This window comes from Poecilia mexicana, unplaced genomic scaffold (genome assembly GCF_051168715.1).
Source record: "Poecilia mexicana isolate PSO_F unplaced genomic scaffold, ASM5116871v1 scaffold_20, whole genome shotgun sequence".
Lineage (NCBI taxonomy): Eukaryota > Metazoa > Chordata > Actinopteri > Cyprinodontiformes > Poeciliidae > Poecilia > Poecilia mexicana.
The window spans coordinates 5515754-5538584 of record NW_028263389.1 but is presented as its reverse complement, the minus strand read 5'-3'; the positions used below and the strand labels follow the sequence as shown (position 1 = coordinate 5538584).

The following is a 22831-nucleotide window of genomic DNA, read 5'->3' as shown; positions in this document are numbered from 1 at the left end:
GTGCATAATTGCAGACATAGAATTCTAATTGAATTAAATCGGACTTTCAGGTCAACAAGTATCGAAATATGACAAATTTCAAGCGGTATGAATGCATTTGCGAGAAACGGCACACCTGTGTTTTTTTTTATTTTTCCAAATCTGTGCTCTGTAATCAGAGAAATGGGGCCAAGGACTATAACGGTAAGCTTATCAAGTCCCAACAATTTCCAAACAGACTGCAGACTGCTTGTTTTGCTTGCCGTCTATTCGGGAGTGCTTTTCTTTTCTCTTCCCTTTTTTTTCCCTCCACACACTGTTTTGACAGCCTACCATCTGCTGCTGAGCCCCGTTTAGATCTCATATACCTTTTCCCCCACTCTGTACTTACTCGCCTGACAAGACTTTAAGTTTTGGGACTAATGATGCTTTTGGCTAAGATGTGTGTCTGAGGCGGTAATCAGAGGGGAACAAAATAAAAAAAAAACATGACAGCAGACACTCTGAGAGAATATTTTTATTTATTAATGTGAGAAAAAAAGAAGACAGCCTCTGATGACCAGCACCTATTCAGTCAAACAAGGAAAATAATCAGTAGGAATAAACAAAAAAACAAACAAAAAAGCTACAGAAAAAAAATAATGCTCAGCAAACTGCAAGACAAGTTTCAAGCTCTATCTGTACGATAGTGACTATAATTAAACTCTGTAGAGGTTTTGCTCCTCCAAAGGATATGTCAACGTAAGGATACAAATGGTTTTCCAGCCTTGGTATCTTAAATAGATAAAGTGTAAACACAACTGTAAGTATTTCAATGACACATTTTGTGCTACACAAACAGATGGGTGCATATAATGGGGATATTTGAACGATTGTTCTCCAGAGAAAAAGAACAAAAATAAGAGTTTAAAGGCTTGGGAGAGTTTTTCACCTGCTGGTTTCACCGCTGCTTCGGGCCCTTCTTGCCGTCTGTGCTGTCTGCTTTCGGTCTTGCGGATCTCGCGAATTGCTCAGAGTTTTATAGTTAAGGTGCTTTGGTGGTTTTCAAGATGCAAAATGACACTTTCTGCTTCGACAAATGTGGATTTAGAGTAATGCAGCCTCACTGAAAAGCCACCTCCATTTCTAAGCGTACCCAGCTGTTGCGGTCCTGGAGCAGATCCGTTTCTCGTACGGGACGCAGGAGTCGTCGGGTTCTAGCCGAGGCTCTGCACTGTGGATGCAGCTCTGAGCGTTTTTCCCTAGCGACGCTCTCTGCCTCGTGTAAATTTCATTTGAGAAAAGGTCGCAGCTGTTTCCTCGGAAGGTCAGCAGACCACTGGCCAAAACTGACCTTATGAGAAACTGGGCGCCTTGTTTTTCTAACTGCCTCGGTTGAGCTGCGACAGCTTCGAAAATAGCGCGGATTAATAATAGCGCCGCCACCTGGATGATAGGTTAAATAAAAAGCGTTGATGTGATTTATGTGATGTGATTTTCACCAATGATAAAACCTCCTGCTTTAATCTGCCAAAACATCAGGAAGGTTTTTTTTTTTTATTTCTAGCAGACTGAGTGGTTAGTTGCAAGGCAAGCCTTTAACAAACTATGAATTTATACTGGTTCACTGCTTGTGCTTTCTTCATAAGAAGAAAGCAGCAAAGCAAAACGTCCCTGACTTTCTGATGCGTTTGAAAGGTAAAATTCAAAAACATCCAAAACATTGCCGTTTCTTTTTGCACCCTATTTCAATTAACTCTAAGCTAACAATCTAGGAAATTTGACTTTTTTGCCTTTTCATTCAAAAAAAAGAGGCAAATTGTCATTTAGCCAAAAAATACATCCAGTTTTACCCAGAAAGGTAAAACAAAATGCAAAAGTCACAACAGAAAAGGCTATGCTAAGATCGAATTCAGCATAAAACAGACGTTAAGCTAAAACAGAATTTACTCTAAAATGTAACTTATGCTAATATAAACTTTATGTGGAATTTATGCAAATACAGCATAAATTCTGCTAACAAACAGAATTCATGCAAATTCCAAATTTATGCGAAAATGGAATTTCTAAAATGGAATTTGTGCCAATATGGAATTTATGCTAAAACTGGAATTATGCTAATTCCCAATTTAAGCTGAAACAAAAGTTATGCTAGAATTCAGACTTTCTGAGGCTCTTCACATTTTGTCACACCACAGCGACAAAGTATGTTATGGGGAATGATTGTGACAGACCAACACAAAGTAGTACGTAATTATGAAAAGGAAGGAAAAACCCAAACATGGCAGGAACGTGTATCCACCCCCTCTTTTGTCATAGCCTTACATAAAATCAGCTCAGGCAATTTAGATAAAGAATGTATAAATATATTTGTAAAAAAAAAAAAAAGATATTGCAGATCCTGTCATTTTACGCATGTCCACCAGTTCCTTGCTTTACATATATCTATATGTGTGTAATATGTGCTGAGGTCCAATGTCAGCCATGCTATCGAGTTCTAACAGCGGCGTTTTCAGATCCAGCATGTTAAACTCTGAGCTGGGCGCATAACAATGCTGTCTCCAAGCTAACTCGCTGCAAAATGCACATTAAAACAGCGTCAAAATCAGAAGCCTTGCTCCCTGTGACAGGTTCAAAAGTTGATGCATAATTAGCTTCGAGAAAGAAGGAAGAGCAGGTGGTGGTTCAAAGCTGCCAGAAATTAGTCCTCATCCTGCTGAAAGCACTGAGGGGCACAGCCAACAAAACATCTGTGGAGGGGAGAGTTCACTTAATAAACCAAAAATACTTCACCTGTTCGCTGCATCGCTTTAATACACGTCCTGCCTGTGATTTTCTTTTTGCTTCAGATACAGGTAAAATGTGTTCTGGCTTGCTTACTTTTCCAATCAGTGAGGTTGGAAAAAGGTCCTGATTTGAACTGCAAGCAAACATTTTCACACCAAACAACTTTTACTTCTTGACATGTCTGGGTGCCTTCACAACAAAAATGAATTAAACCCCAACAAAGTCTGCAGTTGCGCTCCTTTTTAAAAGCCTTGTTCTCGTTTCATCCTGCGAGAAGGAGCACAGGGGAGAGGCGGGGGAATAAAAGGATACAACGACGAGGGGTTTGTCGTGGAGAACGAAGCCGTTGGTTTCCCGCAGGGCTTTCTCTGCGCTGCGCTCGTTCGGGAGTCCTACGAAGGCCTGCCCTTTCATCCGCCCCTCCTTCATTAACACGACGTCGAACCTGGGGAACAAAGAACAAGCGGGAACAACATCATTATCCGCTGCACGCTCGTGGCCCGTCCGGCTCAAACATTACGCCGCGCTCCGTTCGGCGCGACACGGGGAAATGTTATCTGCTCCTGTGAGCACATAAAACCGAATGGGTCGGCAAAGCCCAACGACCCGCGGGCTCTAAATCCCCGACAATTGATTTTTGCCGAAGACAAGCAACAGGAGGCTTTAAAAGTTTATTTAGCATTCAGGGCAGGATCTGCCGCTGATGGGCATGTGTCCGTAAAGCCTTTTTTTTCCTCCTCTGGAAGCAGTTCATAAAACACATCCCCTACTTCAGTAAATCCTGGACAGCACAGATGACAACAACCTTCGATAAAATAAGCACTCTGCAGCAACACTGTGGCCCGTCTGCTTCAGGAAGCATCATGTTTGGATCATTTCTGTCAGAATTGATCACTGCAGACCGTGCTCTCCCAAATTAAAAGTTAGAGCTATAATGCAATATGCAGAGGGTCAAAAGGAATTTTTTTTTTTTTTTTTTTTTAAAGCAGCAAATAAAATCAAGTAAAAGAGAAAATTAACATTTGGATATCGTTACCTTGCTAAGACAATGGCCTCGGTCATTTTTTGCCAAAAGATATTTTAGGCAAAAAAATGACTTGGGCCATTATTTTAGGAATGTGATCATTTTCAAAAATCAACTGTATGTTTATTTCAATATTTAGTTTCTTATTCACTAGTAATTTATTAATTTAATCATGAATTTAGAGCTTTTTTAAAGAACAAATCAGCATCAACAATTCTGTTGCAAAGAGGGATTTGCAAGTTAACAAGCTGTGCAGTTTAGCCAATCAGAATCCAGTTAGAGACAAATTTTAAATTATTTAATCAAACACAGGAGCAAAGGAACAATGAAATAGTTAATGATATAATTCTGTTTTCTTTTCTTGAAAGATTACAAAATGTGGTTACCCCTGTCAGCTATTATTTAATGATTTATTTATTGGCACGGTTGGTCCTCCATGCTAAAAGAACTATACAGAGAAGATGAAGCCACAGGTGAGAAAAGGCCAGCCGGAGCCCCAGGCAGAGATTCTCTCTTTCCTGTTTCTCACAGGAGTCTGGCCCAAATCTGTTTGAGGGAGTGCTGATGCACCAGCATCTTAATGTCCCTCATGATCTCAGTATTAGTGTGGATACTTATTAAAAAATGCCAGGCACAGTCAGCACAAATTACGGGAAGCTCTCGGGAGGAGCAGAATAATTGCTGGGGCCAAAAATAGCCCTAAAAACAGGAGAAAACTGCGGCACAATGTCAAATAAGATTTCTGTTAACGTACATGTTTCTCTCGGCTTCTGACGACGGGTTAATGTAGCGCCCATAGATGTACCTCAGGTCCTGGAAAACATGAAAGATAATTAATAAAATTCTAAAAAAAAAAAAAACATATTAAATTTCTTTGAAATTTTTTGTCATTTTGTCACATTAAAAACAATTAATAAAGAAGCAGGCCACACTTTTCAGATTTGTATTTGTAACGACATAAATCCTTTTCGTCCGCTTTAAGTTGTGCGTTACTCCACATGAAACACAGACTCAGATTTACGGTTTTAATGTGATAAAAGTGGAAAAGTTGAAGAAAGAGTCCTGTGCTGATACAGGCGAGTGTCCAGGATGAGAAACAAACAAAAAAACAGATCAGGAAGGATGGATGAAAGCGGGTCACGTGCAACAGCTGGACCTACCTTCTCCTCCACCTGCTTTGCGATGTTTTTCACGTACAGTCTGCAGGTCGGCTCTCCAGCTTCATAATTTTTAAAAACAGACATCCTTTTTATCTCTGTTTGAAAAAGAGAGGAGAGAGGGAGGAGAGAAATTGATGCGAGATGAATAAAACTGTAAAAAAAACAAAAAAAACAAGCACAGGTACAGAGAGCCATTTCTGTGCTCCAGTGTCTGAATCCATTGGAGGTTTGGTTGATTTCATTCGTCACCTTTTCTGGAAATGTTTTCCAGAAACAACGTTTCAACACAGGTGACGCTTTGCCGATTTGTACTCATCATTTGTTAAATGAGCGTCTTGCATCAAAAAGCTAATAACAATCTTAGATCTTGGGGGTTAAAAAAAAAAGTTCATGCTGATGTTAAACTTTCCTCAGCAGCTCCTCCTTCACTGAGGGATTCATCTAGTCTCTGGTTTCAAGTTTGATTTTTCCCACAGTTTGCAAATTATTATTTGTTTTCTTTGTTGTTGTTTAGCCGCGACGTCTCTCAGAATAACTCCCGGTTTATTCTAATATGCATTTCAAACGAACTACGGCATCTTGCGTTGTTGCATCACCTCTCAACAGAAGTGTGCGAGGAGGAAATTAGAATGTTACAGCTGTTCTGCAATACCTACATGAAAGGGGGAACGTTGTCATTGGGAGCACGTACGCGAGTCGAAACCCGTCCCTCCGAGGCGTTTTAATGTCTGTTGACTTTACAGAATTTTGCAGGCTGTTTGATGTCCGTTTCTCGTCGGTGGTGTTGTGACGAGTTCGGCTGAAAATTAAACTCACTGCGCTATGTTTCCACGTTTTTTCCATTTCGCTAGAAGAATTTTATACAACTGTATTTGTTCCCACGTCTGGTTTGTGCTTGGGAGAATTTCCAGATGCTTCAAGATGTCGCGTTCGTTTGCTCAAACAATTATAAGTGTAGACACGATGGGAATGTCCGACCACTCGGGAAGAACGAGGGTTCTGTGTTGCACCGCCACGGGCTGAAAAGCCGCTCAGCAAGGAGGAAGCCGTTACTTCAAAAGAAAGATAAAAAGCCAAAAATGCAGTTTGCAAGGACCAGCTGTCTGATGAAATTTAACTATGACCATCGCTACAATTGGAGGAAAAACTGGGATGCTTGTACCATCCCAACTATGAAGTACATGGTGGCAGCGTCACGTTGTGGGTAAGCCTGTCTTCTTTATCTCTCTCTTTCTACCAAAAATTGGCTGACAAAAATCTTGCAATAAACTACATCCTTTTATTGAAGGATAATTTTGTTATATCCTGGTAGCTTTGCTAACTTCTGTAACTTCTGATCTTGGAGAAACCGATAAATCTCTGATATTCTTTGTCTTATTATTGTGGCATTTAGCAAACAAATAATTTTGGTCATTCAAACCAACCAAAAACAAGAGCAGTTTGGTCTGATTTTTTTTTTTTTTTTTTTTTTTTTTTTTTACAATATTTTTACTTCAGAATAAAAGTAAAGGTGTCTTTGTATTCACTGTATGTAAACTTCTGGTTTCAACTGCACACCAAATTTTGCATCCATAATGTGAAAATGTCATGTAGATTATTCTGTAACTACTTACCGTCTCTGGACAGCCGGCCTTTCTCCAGCTCCTTCCTGGAGATGACGTCAGACACCAGATCCTCTTCGTCGTCGCTGCGCTCGTCCTGCTGCTGGCTGGTCTGGGCGCTGGGGTAGAGCTTCCCAAAACCTTCAGTCACCGTCTCTTCCTGAGCGGCGCTGCTGGGGGCGCTCTTGCTCTCATCTGCTAAGAGAGGAAAACCCCCGTCAATCAATCCAATATTTTCAGACGGTGACAGAAAGCGATTATCAGTCGACGTCACGCTGCGTCTGCACCCACTGTACTGCGCATGTCGCCTGCAGAAAGAAAGCAAGACTATATTATTCTGACTACTTAAACTATTAAATTATACTCTTTAAAAATTATCACTTATATTAATTTTGGCTGGGCAGTAAAGCTGAGACTGAACAGAGCGAAATTCCCTGCAGTCAAAATGACTGCTTGTGGACAAAGTAGGTATAAATGATCATATTTCTTCTATTCTTTGCGAGATAAATAAATATGAATTCCGTTTATTTATGAAAATTGGTAGTTTTAGGAAAACCCTTTTAAGGTTTCACACCTGTACCCTTGGTCACCATGGATACGCTTGTCTTAACTTTAGAGGGACTTAACGCATCTCAACATGAACAAAATTGCTTCAATATTCCTAGTAGTTGAAGTTTGAGCCATTTTATTTTATTTCATAGTTAGTCATACTAGAATTATTTACAATGTCACACTTGTGTTTATTTTTTATTTTTATAAATTTTACATTGGAAAACTGAAAGAAGTAGTTGGGGTTTTTTCTTCTTGAAAGAAGGTAGCGGGGATAAATCTTTTCAGCAGTGCGCGAATGCGCTGCAGATGGAAAAGAGCAGTGAGCCTGTCCAAATCCACAGGAATGGGGGTGAGAATGGTTTGTCATATCAATGAGTTTGTATGTGTGCGAGTGCTGAGGCGCAGAATGCCGTGGAGCTTTTCTGATAAACACCAGATCGCCGCTTCCCAACTTACAGTCCTCCTTATCAGTCCCCCACCTCCCCCTTTTTTTATTTAAACAGCTTGTTTATCAGCCCTCCCTCGCCCCGTCCGCCAAAACAAGACTAATCCAAGAAGAAGGAAAAAAAAAAGCCACCTGTCAGAGTTTATCTTTCCCCTGCCTCTAGGAAATCCTTTGTACACGACTTTGAGATCTGTTTTACTTTTTCAGGAGTGAAGCCGAAGCCAAGGAGAGGGGAGATAAGGCAAGCAGGGAACCCCGGAGATGACAGGAGACACAGACTGTGTCCTCAAAGACGTTACTCCACACAGATAATAGCTTAAAAAAAAAAAAAAAAAAAAAACCCTTTCTGTTGCAACTTTCTGCTTTGAAGCGCTGCCGTGTAACACTCGGCTCCGACTCCACTTCTAGTCGGGGCTTGAACTTGTGTCAACAGGGCCGACAAATCATCTCTTGGCTCGTTGTGATAAATAAAAAAATTAAAAAAAAACAACACAGAAGAGAAGCTGGAGCCTCGCTCTGTCTCTCCTCCACTGATGAGAGGCCAGAGCCTTTTTGAGCTTTTGACTTGAGCAAGTGAAGCGATCTGCGATCTCCAGGCCGTGAGCGTTGTTACTCACAAAACTGAGACGGTTAAAGCGAAGCGTTCAGTTTAAAAGGGGATGCTGTGCATTATTTAGGTTCAAATTATCAGTGCTCATAATAAAATACAAAATGCTGATCAAGCATTTATGGCTCATCTGTCCACAGCAGGAATGTGAAGTGGGAAAAAAGGAAAGGGAAAAAGAAGTGAGTAATGAAGGGGGCATGTGAGGAAGGAGAGCTAAATTAAAAAAAAAAATACCCACCTACACTTTGTACAACTTTTTATTCGCCTTTCGTTAAAAGCTCAATAAAATAACCTGCAGTTTGTGGTTGTAATACAATAGTTATAGGGCAATATTATGAATTTTCTTGACACATAGTGCCAGTTTATAACATAATCAAGTAATTATATTACCTTCATTTGTATCACATACGACTTAAAAAGAAATTTGATTTCGTTATTTAAGGCCTTGAAATTGGGCCTCTGTCACCTCAACACTTTAATAACATTTCAGCTGCATTGCATTGAGATAATTGTATAATGAGCTCAGCTGATGCACAGCTCCACCAGGTGTTTGCTAATTGTCTGCTGGCTAGTCCAAGCTTCTGAGGCAACTCAGAAGCTTGGAAACTGCAGCTCAGAGGAGGAACTTCTCAAAAGCGTTGCTACGTCCACCATGGCGTTTTTCACAGCTGAATGGTTGCCACGGGAGATTGAAGGATTTCTAAACCATGCATGAAAGAATCAAAGCAACACTCCAGCTATGTGTTTGGTGAGGAAATAACATGATAACGTGATGTAAAGATAAAAAAAAAGTCAACTTTACACAACCCTTTAAAAACTTTCTCAAGACACTGTACTTTTCCCCAACCACCTCCTCTTTATTCTATGCTCTGTTTGTCCTTTAGAACTGCACACTCATTTCTACAACTATAAATAATTCACCAGTCTCATTTCAGGGTAAATGCAAGGACTCCCAACCTGAAGCCGCTTTAATGAAGTGAATTCCTTGGTTGTAAAAGTAAACTCAATCTCTCTGGATATTGAATTTCACTCTGGGTCACCAAACTTTATTTTCCTGTTAATTCCAACCATAATCAGTGCTTTTTTTTTTAATACACCTGAAGCTCGGGGGTCAAAGTCCTACCTTCGACGTCGACATCGGCTCGGCCGCTTCCCTCCGTGGCGGCTGCCGCCTCTGGCACCGAAATGTGGAACTCGATTTTCCTGGGGCCGGCGGGGTTCGGGTTCTCAAACACGTCGGAGGGCTGCAGCGCCGGAGCACTGAGGCCGACAGGAACAGAGGGAGACGGAGAGAAAACTGAATATACAGCAAACCTGGATGATGTATGGTTGTTTTAGGCGTTTTTTTGTGTTTTGCTAAAGCTGAGATGCTCCACAGTCGGATAAACACGTGGCCAGGAGATGTATTTATAGTCCGGAAAGCAGACTCTGCGCTCTGTTCATGAGGGAGGCGGTGTGCAGGTGTGTGAGAATGTGGAACAAGGACAAGTCGCTGAGCCACACGGGGCCGTCTCCAGGAGGAAGACGGATCGTCTGGAGAGGTTTTCTCTTTTCTTTTATTATTTTCCCTGTGCTTTAACTGAGCCATGAATATGGTATCCGGATAAATCATGTTTGAGGACTGTGACACGCTTGAGTGCTTGCTGCGTACCTCTGAGAGTCTGGTTTTGGAGCGTAGAGCAGGTCCTTGATCTTGGGCTTCTTCCTTTTTGAAGCTGTTTTTGGTCTCAGGGGCCTCTTGCAAGCTTGGTTGACCAGACCCATCAAACGTGCAATCCTCAAATAAAACAAGGGGAGGAAGAGGGAGAAAAAGAATTACTAACATGTACAGAAAAAAAAAAGACAATCAACATCTAAACGCACAATTAAACAGCTATGAATATTAATTTGATGCTGCATCCTCTCCTCACCTCTCCTTATCTTCTTCATCCCCGCTTTCATATTCCGACTCTTCCTCGCTGGACCTCTCCATCTCCTCCTCTGGTAAAGGTGGGTAGTCAGTGGGCAGAGGAGGAGGCATGGGGAAGGGTGGAGCAGGAGGCAAGAGCTCAAACTGCAAAAAAAAAAAAAAAAAAATCATGCATCAATTCAAATTTTTAGTCGAGTTAATTGCAAGGGCTAATAAATTCCTCGAAAAGTGTACATCAACAAAATAAGCAATATTTTCAAGTCAGGAAACCAATTTTGCTGCTAAATTATTGAATATATATGAGCTCAACAATAAAGATTTGTAGTATTTAATCTGTTTTTCAGGTTATTCAACCATCAGATTGGCACAAAATGCTTCTATGGCCATTCAGCGTTCAAGTGTTTCAGGAACCCCTGATCATTTATACAACTTCTTTAAAAAAAAATAAAAAATACTTCTGTGGACGCTGAAATTAGCACTGGGAATGTCTGTGCTGCTGCAACATATTTAGCATTGAGATGCTATTTTAGGCTTGAGTAGCTACAAAAAAATGCTAACTCATTTTAGCGAAACTTGCACACGATGACAGTATTTTCCAGCGTCCCATCAGATCATTTTCTGAAGAACAAATTAACTCCTTTAGGACTTTGTCATCCATGTGTTGCCTGCAGATGGCGCTTGTGCGTCAGATTTATTGGCGTACCAGAAACAAGTGAATATATGGTTCCGTCTGGAACCTTTGTATATAAAAAATTAAAAGTTTTATAAATTGTGTTTTTATGTGCTAAAACCTATGTAATTAATTGATCTAAATTAATGTGTTAAAGACCTGGCACTAATTACATGAGTCTAACAATGACCTAAAACAGAAGTAATAAGTAGTTCTTATAGTCACTAAGAACTACCGCAACAGTACCACAAAATATTGTGATAGAACTTTACATCCATATTGCCAATATGGACGTATGGGCAATCACATCTGCATCACATTTGTGAGAGTCAAAGGAAAAATTTTGTAATGATGTAAGATTCAGAAGAAGAGGAAGACGCGGAGATGTGCAATATATCTGCTTGTACAGATAAATGCATATTATTTTATGGGAAGCGCACCTTCTGATGTCTCAAACTAGTGAGTTCAAAGTGTTTCAATGCTTTTGCAAGACCCAATGTAACCAGTTACACCAGTTCTGTATTCAGGAACCACGTCTGGAATCTTACCATGGGCGGCCTTGCTGTGATGGGACCAAACGGGCACGGCAGATTCATCTTGTTCATCAGATGAAGCACCTGTTTCGATGTGAGATATGTACGCATTTAGAACAGGGACAACAGAATATGTGTGTGTGTGTGTGTGTGTGCGTGTGTGCGTGTGCGTGTGTGTGTGTGTGTGTGCGTGCGTGCGTGCGTGCGGAATCCTAACACAAGCCGGTTGCATAAACACACTGCGGCTCCCCAAACAGGCAGCCTGCAACACAGGCTACGTATGTAAAACAGACCGGCCGACTTCTGCATACAAATATGAGGATCAAGGTGGGATTGAAGCAGAAGACAGATACCTGAGGTGCAGCAGAGCCGTTCGGCTGGCGCACTAGCACCACCTAGACACCGACACGGGATGCAGCTCAGCTCCCAGGGAAATGCTAAACCCATAACTCATGCTTCCCACTTACGGTTTATTATTAATACTTGCTCCCCGAATTGGGTTTTAAAAGCCAAACGCTTGCTGTTTGATCCTTAAGAGCTTGGCCGGTGCTCAGAAACCTTGGGCACACTTGTTCCTGATTCGTGTTTCTGTTTCACAATCAGAATCTGAAGACTGCATGCTTTTTGTTTCGGTCACATTTTTTTTTCTTTTGAAAAACTGATTCCAGAAAGGAATATAATGCAACACAAAGACATGGAGATTCTCCACATCTGCATATCCATGCTGTTGGATGGAAAATAAAGGGAACAGAGGAGAGGCGGTGTTTACTCACTTGGACATAAAACTTTGGCACAGCGATGAGGGCATGTGTTATGTTTGTGAGGACGCCGTTGGAGGGCGGTGGGTATAAATATTTCAGCGTGGGATTTGAATGAAATCTCATCCTAAAGGGTTCGAAAAGAGGAGAGGGAACGTGAACACCAAGCATAACGAGTCATCCACCAATCCGAGATCAACTACTACTGGTTCTAGCTGGTGACTAGAAGGTCAAATCAGGACAAAAATCTGATTTTCTTTTCTGTTTTTTTTTTTTCCTTTCTTCCGGATCATTTGTTGCCTTGTGGGTCTGCCAGTGCATCAACAAAGACAATGATGCAAGTTTTTGTAGATGAAGTAACACTAAGAAACACATGCTTTGATGTGTAAGTGGGTATGGTCTCGATTAGTCTCAATTCAATCGGGGACCAAAATTGCAACATTTCTTACTTTTTCCACTTTCACACTGCACTCTGTCAACCAAACCCTTTGAAAAACACCCCCCTGCCCCCCCTGAAGGTGGCGCTACACCAGGAACCCACTGAAGGAAACGTGCGCAACTTCCTTCTCAAACTGTGAACAAAACTGACGTAGCGTCAGATTATAGCAGTTGTAGAATTTCTACAAATCCTCAAGCCAATTCTCCTGCAAGACCGAGACCACGACATTTACCCAGAATGCCTTGCGCTAGTCCTATTCCTGCTTTTTGGAGAGGTCTCCGATCCACTTGCCTTCAGACATGAATTCAAACCACACTAGAGTTTACGTCAACCAAACCAACATCTAAATTTGTAGTTGGACCAGAGTTTGCAGCAGAGTTTGATTGCGCATACACACTTCCCCAAACAAAAACGATTTTCTAAGCAAACGAAATAAAGTTCGGACTAAACAGGGTTGGTGTGACTGCACCTCCACTACCTCTATCCCAGATCTTTGTCACTTTAACAACTCCTCAGGACAAGACTTCATTTGAATTAAGGGTGCCATTTCACAAAGGTACTTGAAATAGATATGGGCACTTTAAGTATTAACTACTTCAAAACTTAAACTTTTTTAGTAATACCATGTTGTGGCAAAAATGAAGCTTTAAAAAAAAGCTACTTTTTGAAAAGGTGCTGCAAAATCAGTAAGTTAGGCCGCAACAATAAACTGAAAAAAAAAAAAAAAAAAAACACCCTGGAGGGACTGAAAAGAGAATTATTTACTTAGTAACAACTTCCAAACCAAAGAATGTTGCTGTCAGAGCAACCTGGTAGCCGATGGCTATGCCACACTGACTGATTGGGAAAAGATGGGATTTCTACATTTTAATCTGGTCGATCGTGTTGAACCAGCAAATTAACCTGTGAATTTTAAACAGGTCGATTTATACAAACTTTTATTTTGCAAAAATTTGGAATTTCTTATCCCTAATTTGTGTGTGATTTAGGAATTCCCGCCATCATTTTTGAAACGACACAATGCAAAAGATGCTATACATTTTAGGTAATGGGTAAAAGTAAAAGTATAATAGAATCACCAGTCTTTACTAAAGACTGGTGATTCTATTTCCATTTACTTTTAAACACGCAGCTTTGAGATACAATGGAAAGAAATCTTCCTGCAACCATTAAAGTTGCAAAAGATAAAAAAATAAATAAAAATTGGAAGTTGGCTTAAGATAAAAGTTGCAGCAACGAGAGAGAGTGCCGTTACCGTAGCGAGCGGTATCAAAGAGCACCTGGTCCCGTCAACTGGAAGGCCAGTCTACCTGTCAGGAGCTCAGTGGCAGCCCGGCTATCTAATTGGACACAAGGCGTCTGACAGCTCCCAAATATGCCTCTCAGATTCTCTTCCAGGTTCACTGTCAGCTCGCCTACAGGCGGTTTTTGCAGAGCGAACTGACGACACCTTGACAACTGTTAAGGATCACGTCACGCAAGCACACTGAAGTGTCCGAGGTAGTTTTGAGGTGGAGGCTGCAGGCTTCACAAACTTCAGGAACAGAGGCCCCCTAAAAGGTCTACTATGTAGTTTCTTTTATAGCTCATAAAATGTGGTCGAAACTCAAAAATAATTCAGTATCCCTTTTGTTTACGGCATGTAGTCCTTCTTACCCGAGGTTAGGAGAAACGCCAGTCTCTATGATTGGGATTTTTGGCTGTTTGAACTCCGGTGTCTTCTGCTTTTCTTTGACATGACTGTGGAAAAGAGAAGAGATGAAACCAGAAACTTGTGATAATCTTCCCCTACTTCACAGAGGAAATCAGTGCAGCAATAAGAAGTGGCATAGATAGGTTGAATGGGAAGGTGAGGGTGATGTACTACAGAAAACCATACCCATCTGACACCGGGGGGTCCTTTAAAACTGTTAAATTATCTTGGCCTTGTGCAAACTCCACAATAAGGGTCTGGTCCAGAATCTGTAACTGATGGAGCCTACTGAGGGCCTACAAGAAATAAGATGGGAGGGTGAGTACCATCATGCACCACAAACTCATAGAAAACATTAGTTACGTCTTTACACGCAAAGAAAACAATATTTAGTGGCTTTTGGACACAAAACACTCACTTTTGCTGCCATATTCTCACTTTTAAATGTCGCAAAAGCTGCATGTTTCTGTTAAGAAGGAAAAAATTAATCAATTCATGTAGGACATAAAAGTCAGATTTTAGGATGCAAAGGGGTCAAAAGACCTACCAAACGTCCCCGGTTTGAAAAGACTCGAACCGATTCGGCACCAAAATACCTCAGGAGGTCTTCCTTCTCGTCCGTATTGAGCTCAGCCGGTAAGTGGTGGACAAGCAGCGTTCTGCTGCCATTGCTTTTGGACGAGTCTTCATTATTTTTCTCCATTTCCTTGCTGGGCAGAAGGAGAAAAAACTTAAACATTGGTCCACAAAGACCAATGAATAACTCGCACCTCCCTTAACTTTCAGTTAAATTTATACGTCAAATACAAGTAGAAGTGAAACATCATCTACCATTACAGAATGCCACCCGAAAAGATTGAAAATGCAACCAAATGCTTTAATTTGTTTTAGGGAAAATAGCCATATAAACCACCCTGCCATAGTTGCCAGTTTTCTGCCAAACCAAGACATTATTACTCAATCTGGGAAGGGTCATAAAACCATTTCTAAGATTTGGAGTCACTCAACATTGAGAAAGACAGACTAGAGGGAAAAACTGGTGTGCCTACAGGATTTCAATGGAAGGTTAACATATTTGCTAAAATAAAACAAAAAAAACATGATTCTCAAGACTATTAGAAATGTATTTTATGGACTGAGATGGAAATTTTTAAATGTTTTGGAAGGCATTTGTTCTGTTTCATCTGGAATAAAACTAACAGGATTTCAGCATGAAAACATGACACTCCAACATAAAGGTGACAGTAGGAATGTCTGAAGCTATCCTTCCTTCTGCAGGACTTGAGAGAAATGTGTTGTGCCTCAACCATAAACTCTCCTCTCTATCAGAAAATGATGTCATCTGTTGCAGTCATTGGTGGCACAAACTCAGGTTGAGGCTCCAATTCACATTGGAACTGGTTGGGTTGTATGTTTTTCTCTTTAATAAAATAAATGACTGGAGAATGACATCTACTACTTACTCTGGGTATGTTACCCTAATATTAAAATGTATTTGACGAGCTGAAAAAGTAAACGTGACAAAAAAAAAAGCAAAAACATAAGAAATGGAGGTTAATGCTTAGTGCTCACTGAGTGACTGCATCACAAACAGAACAGACTCCTCTGAACTTCTCTGCTATGCGCTATGAACAGTTAGTTGCACGAAACATCTAGAAATTACCCTTCCTCTTTGAGAACTTTGTAATAAACTAAGCCGAATTAAATAACAAAGCGTGCTAAGCAATTGAGTATATTCAGTAGCCTTGAAAACGAAAAGACGAATTGTCCATAAGCAATAAAAGGTGAAAAAGCCATTTCTCTTCGCGAAATCTCTTCTCAGGTTAAGCTAGCTTAATGCTACTGCTACTACCGACCAGGTATTTAAAATCAATTTTTACGAACCTATGTTATAAGGTTATTTAACGACAAGGCCCCGTTTTAAAAAACGACTGAATTCAGCTTAGTAAAGAGCTCTAACGACGCAAAGAATTGTAATTTCCAATGAACAGATTTCATACTTGCCTCCTAAAGCTGCAAGGAAACTTCCGGGGAAATCTTCTTCTTTTTCATTCCGCCAGTTGACGCACATTTCAGAGACCTACTGCCTCCCTGTGGCAGGATGAAGTCACTACCTCTTTCACGCCGAACTTAGTGATCACATTTGTTTACCAAGTTTACAATTTTTCCCGGTCTTTTTAGATGTTTTCAACCAGTGAACTATAGCTTACAAAAATAATACACTGGTGAAAAACAGTAGTTATTGTTTTATCGTTATCCAGTTTTATGTTTTTGGTTTTAACTCTGAAATTTGTCTTCCACAAGAATTTTTATTATAAAAAGTTGCAAAAAGCCGTTGTTGAAGTTACTATGAACGTTTTGGAAACATTCCTCAGCAGGTTTCAGAAAATAGCACTTTCCGTATTGAGAATGACCCTCAGAGAACTTTAAAGAATGTTTAAAAGGTTAGAAAACACTTTCATTGTCAAACAAAACTCCTTGAACATTCTTTCACAGTTATTTTCAAACCTTTAGGGATGGTTCCCAATAACTTACATTGTGAACATTGTAGATCAAGTTTTAGGGAACATTTCCGTAATTTTTGGTAGGTGTTACAACATAAAATTAATAGACCTTCAGCAACCCTTTGGGGAAAGTTCCCACAAAAGTTAATGATCTTCAGGGAACCCATAGGACTCATCCCATAAGTTTCATGAAATGTGTTGGTGTGAAAGTTGTAGATAACTTACATTGAACCATTAGGAAACCTTCTCTTGAGGATCTCTGAGGGTTACATTGAGAAGGTTGTAGTTAACAGGAAACGTTGAGGAATTGTTCTGGAAAGTTCTCCAATGGTTCCATGGTAAAAGTTGTGGATAATATTCAGGAAACTGTTAGGGAATGTTTTCTGAATGTTCCCCAATGGGTACATTTCAGAACGCTAATACCTTCACATAAACTTTAGGGAAAATTATTTTTAAGATTTTGTGAAGGTTAAGCTATGGAGGTTGTAGATAAACTTTAGGGAGGCCATGGAGAACATTCCTTGATAGCTCCCACCAAGTTGCACTGTCAGTTAACATTAGATTGATCTTTAGAGAACATCTGATTGGTGAACACTTGATTATTTTCATAACTTCAGGAAAGGCTTCAGTTATTAAAAGGAAGTCCTCAGATCTGATCCCTGTCACCAAATTTTACAGGCAGTATGCTGATAAAATAAATCTTATACAGCTTCCACTGCCATGTTTATTCCTCTGACGCAGTGAAGCAGTTTCCTCAGTCGTTTTATTCGCCACATCATCGCCCACAATTTTCGACACAAACACCAGCATCACATCCTCACTTCTCCAGTTGAAAAACCGTCACTGAGCCATCCTCTCTCTGCATCATTCTCCTCCGTCTGGTGCCAACCAGGCCAAATAATGACTCGGTGCATAAGATCATTATTCCTATAATAAAACAGCCAAATAAAAGGCACTTTGTGTGGTACTCTGATAAATTTGCTGTGTTGTGACCGTCACACGGTTTTCTTGTAAATGCAGGATAACTTCCTATGTCACCTGTCTGCTGTGGTTGTTGTGCGCAATGTGGAATACAAGAGCAAGGAAGTCACATTCTTTGGCGTATATATAATTGGATTTATTTTAATTCTAAATGTAGACCTGTTTCAGGTCATGATCGTATTTTGTTATTTAAAATGTCTTATTCCGACACTGAACAACCAGCTACCAATGCTCTTTTCCCCCAGCAGATGTCACCCTGACCATGTTGAAATAATAGATGTTTCTGCAGCAGAAATACACCACATGACCTGAAGCATTCATTCAACCGGGATCCAGTCACATTTTGTTGCTAGAAGTCTTAAGTGAGCTAAAGTAAACAATTTTATTAGTACTGAATCATGCCCACCACAGTTTAATTAAATTACAATTAGTTTATTTATTCATGGAGTACACAGACAAAGACGTCCCCAAAGTTAGAATAAACTGTCTGCTTCTTGGCACTTAGATATTAGATGATATTATTACCAAAATCTAAATGCAACAGTTACAGAAAAGCTCTGCTTTTCCTGTCCACTCAAAAATCATGGTCCTTTTTTCACCCTCAGTCCCTCACCCCCCCGGGGAAAATCTCCCTTACAGTTCTCGAGATGCCTCCAAATTCCAGCCCAGATGAAGCCCTTTCTTTGACGAGCAATGCGAGGGCATTCCTCCGCAGGGCGACACAAAGCCCTCTTTCACCGTGGCCTGGCTCTGAAATTTCACAGGTGATGGGAGGAACGGCGGACACTCAACCCTCCTCCTCCTCGCCTTCCCCCGGTCTCACCGAGAGAGAGAGAGAGAGAGTGAGAGAGAGATGCTCACCAGCCGCGTTGCCAACTAAAAAGTAGTATTATATTGTAAAAAGACGAAATATTACACAGAAATAAACATGATGTTTAACAGAGCGGAGGAGACACAAAGCCAGTTCCCTGTCTTTGTAGATTAAAGATGTTTCCAGCTGGAATGGCTAAAAAGATAAGAAGGTTTTTAATGAAAGAGATGTAAAAAAAAAAAAAAAAAAAAAAAAAATCCAAAAAAATGTGATTAAGGTTTGTTAATGCATTTGTACCTCTATATATAAGCAAGTTGTCCTGATAATAACTTCCAAGTGAGGCGTCTGCTTCAGTCAACAGGACATTATAAAGTGCAAAGCTGCCACTAGATGTTTTCCATGAAGCTCTCATCTTGAGACAGTCAGAATTTTTACATTAACCAATGACGGTAATTTGTAGGCTTTTAATTATTTATTTTGACCATTTTTTTTTACCCCAGTATAAAATATTTCAGTTTTAAAAGCAAGAACTGGCTTTGAAATTTCTCTACTTGTCTTTGGGCAAGACACTTCACCCACCTTGCCTGCTGGTGGTGGTCAGAGGGGGTGCATGGGGCCGGTGCACGGCCCCAGGGCAGCTGAGGCTACAATGTAGAAACCACATCATTCAGTGTGTGAATGACTGAACGTAGTGTGAAGTACCTTGGGGTCTTCTGGACTAGATAAACTTTTTCACAAGTACAGTCCATTTACCATGCGATGATCAAATTTGTGTTGTCTTAGGTGCTGCTATGTAAATCTTACGCAGTTATGTACATTTATCTATATGACAAAAGAACAAGAGGTGTGATCATAAGTTGAGCAAAATACAGAAAAAGTGCTGAGTAACCTGTGTTGTGGCTGTGTGCTTGGCATCATTTTGTTTCTGGTGTCAGATGTACCACTTTTAGTGTTTTCTCAGAGGGCCCATCTGAAAGGTATCCCAGGTGGTGCCAGCTTTACTTCCCTAGAATATCTCCCTATTGAAATTGCTTGCCTAATGTCAGCCCTCCAACTCCTTTGGAACAAAGGAAAAGCTGTTTTCTTAAACTGCACCATTTTTAAGCAGGCGGCCCTTAAAGAGGTAAGAGTTTTGTACAAGAGAAGCAGCAACATTCCGATTCTTTTAGAATGTGGATTGTCTCTTCAGGGTCTCGGTCTTCTGGATGGCTCAAGAACTCAGCTGTTTGGACCTTGTGCACAGAACTTCCATGTTGATGTCTTTGGGTTCATTACTCAGGTGGCAACAGATCTGGGGTCTGGATTTTTGCGTGAAGGACTTAAGAGGTTTGCTAAGGTTTTTCACTCAACTGACCTTTCGCTCCCTAATCAACCTGGCATTAATTAATTTTTATATTGTGATTTCATTGCACCTGTCAACAAGATAACGGCATTCAGGAGTGAAATAAGCCTCTTAAGGGCTGCCATTGCTGCATTTGTTTTAAATCCAATACACTAAATCTCCACAGACTCTGTACTCCAATAAGACTCCCACAAGTGCCATCAGCTCTTGATTACCACTGGACTTCCCTGATTGAATGATGATGGAAGGCTGATACACCTCAGACAGTAAACTCAGGTCATGTTCAGCTTTCCTGAGCTATAAATGGACTCTTTGATACAGGCAATGAATGGGGGCCCCTCTGTGCTGGGATGGCATGGATTTCCATTAGCCCACATGGAAACATCTTGGAAAAACACAGCATGGATTAAGCCACCATTGTGCTGTCAGAATTATGGGTTGGAAAACTGGGTTGAATTTATGACTTTACAATTTTTTTAAACCAATTTTTATTTGACTACACTCCCCACAAAAAAGGGAGTTCCATAAGTAGCAGCATGTCATTTCAGATCACTATAAAAGCAGCCTTTATAGTGGTTCAACGTTTAAGAAAATGTATCGCTCATCGGACTAGTCTGGCTAGTCTAGCTCCTCAGAAAGACTGGTTTTTGTCAAACACTATGAGCAACGTTTTTGAATTGTAAACGTGTCAAATTAATCGCTATACTGTCCCAAAGATCCAGTCGGTTTCCAAAATCGCAATGATCTTTCAGTCAGTCACAGCAGACAAGACATGGTGCTTAAATCAGCTGATCCCAGGCTATCTTGTTGACAGCTGCGATGAATAAAGGAACCGAAAAGCTAAGCCTATTCTCAAGTGGACAACAGATGCATCACATTATGTTATTATGGAGTAAATGTTATTGCTGGATTCCAAAAAGAAACTACTTACAGCACATGGTTTTTTACGTCTCCTGTCGTATGTGCACAGTCAGTTTGCATTAAACAGCCAACTTCGGCGGACGGAAATTAAATGTATGTTTTGTGCTAATGTCTAAGCAGTGCTCAACGAGGAGAGATAAAGTCAGGATGCCCACTCTGTTTACGTGGGTTGTAATAACGGTGCTATACAGGATCGCAGGCTCTGAGCTAACCACTAACCTCTCCAGGTGATCGGAGTCTACAAAGAGACAAATAACACGACCAGTGTCCGTCTTTGTTTGATTAGCATTTTACAAGAAGCATTTGATAACATGTGATGCTGAGGAAATGGCAGAGTTTATCTTGTGATAGGTAGGTTCACAATCAACCCAGACCAGACATGCACTTACTAAAGTTGATTGAGAGTTCAAAAGGACACCAGGATATATATATATATATATATATTCTTGTGCTAGATGTATGCATTAGGCTGAAACAAAGCCACATTTACATATAAAAACAAAAAAAAAACATTTATTCTATTCTGTTTTATGCTTTCTAAAGATTTTGTCAAATGCAAGTGGTGATTTTATTGTACAAATTAAACCACTTTTGTTTTTGTTTTGTTTTTCTTTCTAGTCAGATTGTAAAGTTTTAATATGACAAGTAATAATTTCCCTGTAATCAAATCCAGGATCACACTCTCTGGAGAGAGACCAATTCCTGAGAGTGAAGGAAGGTCAGGAATCTTGGACTCAGGCAGAATGGGAAATGTGAAATGTTCCCTCGAAACCTGAAGACTAAGAAACGTCATGCAGAAACAACCGTCATAAAATGTCACATAATTATATCTAATAGAGATCATTGGGTACAAAAACTAAATAATAATAGAGACACATGTGAATACAACATCATAAATATCACTGGGGAAAGGAAACTTTGGATTTTTGAGATTTAAAACTGCAGAACACGAACACATTTGTGTTTTCCAGCCTACACTTATCAATGCAAAGTAATTTTATGTATCTGTATTTAACAGGATAGATTACAGCAAACGACACATTGCTGAAATAACTTTTTATCGCCGTTATTAGCGATTAGCAACATAAAAAGTAACTAATTTGTTAATAGTCTAATTGTTCCTACATAGACAATTGAATAAATATTACAAAGTTGAATTTCATTGTCTTATTTTTAAAGCAGCTCAATAAGTTTTAAAAAGCTGGGTTTATGACTTCTTGAAGCAACCAGATGCTGCAGTGCTAACACTAGCTTGAATGTGTAAACTGTGAGAACAGGTTTAGCTTCTGCTGTTGTTTTAATTCCTCAACAAGGCAACTGAGCATTTTTGCTAGTGTCTCCACCAGTGAAAAAAATAGGATGTTTGCTGTTGTTGTAAACTCAATATAAATTGTTTGTTAAGCAGATTCACTACAATCCTACAACAGTAAGCTAAAGTAGCCAGCTAGCTAAGACGACAAGCTTCTATTTTAGATTGCCTGGATTTGGAAATAAATTGCAAGAATGGCACACAAAGTAGATAGATACAACGGTGTATTAGTGTTATTGTAGATCTATAAAAAAAGGAGGAATACATTTCACCCAGAAAAACTCCAATATTGAGATTAATCTCAGAAATGTTGTAGACCTCCAAAAGTCAAAAATTTGCAATGAAAACTCAGAAAGTTTCAAATTATTCTCAAATATATATATATATATATATATATATATATATATATATATATATATATATATATATATATATATATATATATATATATATATATATACACAGAAATTTCAAGATTAATTTCACATAAATCTTCCAGGGGATCTGGAAGGATAATCTTCAAAACCTCACTCCCATGGGGTTTAAAGGTCATCCTCAAAGTTATTCAGCCGTAAAAGGCGAATATGACTTCCTATTGGCCACTTTCAGGATGGCAATGGACTTTTTGAGCCTTTCTTTGAGCAGGACAAAGCTTTGCTTTGTGGCAAACGTGTTGTGCTCTGTCAGACAAAACAAAGTACCAGTAACCACCGGTTCTTGAAGCTGCAATAGCGCCAAACTTCTAAACTTATAGTTTCACTGTTTTCAGAGGATCCAAATTGTATACAAGGACCCACCTGTTCTATTTACACTCAAAAGATCTCATA

At 39.9% G+C, this 22831-nt stretch overlaps 1 protein-coding gene across 3 annotated transcripts; it reads right to left on the bottom strand.

The window, feature by feature from the left end:
* Positions 1-481: 481 nt before the first annotated feature.
* On the bottom strand, positions 482-14867 carry rnpc3 (RNA-binding region (RNP1, RRM) containing 3). Of its 3 annotated transcripts, none has more exons than XM_015005683.2 (15): positions 14684-14867; positions 14555-14602; positions 14323-14432; positions 14100-14183; positions 12020-12131; positions 11262-11330; positions 10045-10187; positions 9786-9911; positions 9258-9394; positions 6543-6728; positions 4930-5024; positions 4524-4582; positions 3058-3190; positions 911-988; positions 482-753 (listed from the first exon to the last, which is right to left on the bottom strand). In XM_015005683.2, the coding sequence occupies exons 1-14, from the start codon at positions 14837-14839 to the stop codon at positions 920-922; spliced, it is 1527 nt and encodes a 508-aa protein (XP_014861169.2). In that variant the 5' UTR covers positions 14840-14867; the 3' UTR covers positions 482-753; positions 911-919. The 3 variants fall into 3 exon arrangements, with proteins under 3 accessions (XP_014861169.2, XP_014861170.2, XP_014861171.2); XM_015005684.2 differs by having other exon boundaries at positions 482-545; XM_015005685.2 differs by having other exon boundaries at positions 6543-6725.
* Between the last annotated feature and the right edge of the window lie 7964 nt (positions 14868-22831).

Coding starts and splice junctions, on each gene's coding strand:
- rnpc3 (XM_015005683.2), bottom strand. CDS start 14,839: ATGGAGAAAAATAATGAAGACTCGTCCAAAAGCAATGGCAGCAGAACG. Junction 14,184..14,322: donor GACCCCCCGGTGTCAGATGG/GTATGGTTTTCT, acceptor TCTTTTCCACAG/TCATGTCAAAGAAAAGCAGA. Junction 6,729..9,257: donor AGCCGATGTCGACGTCGAAG/GTAGGACTTTGA, acceptor TTCCTCTCTTAG/CAGATGAGAGCAAGAGCGCC.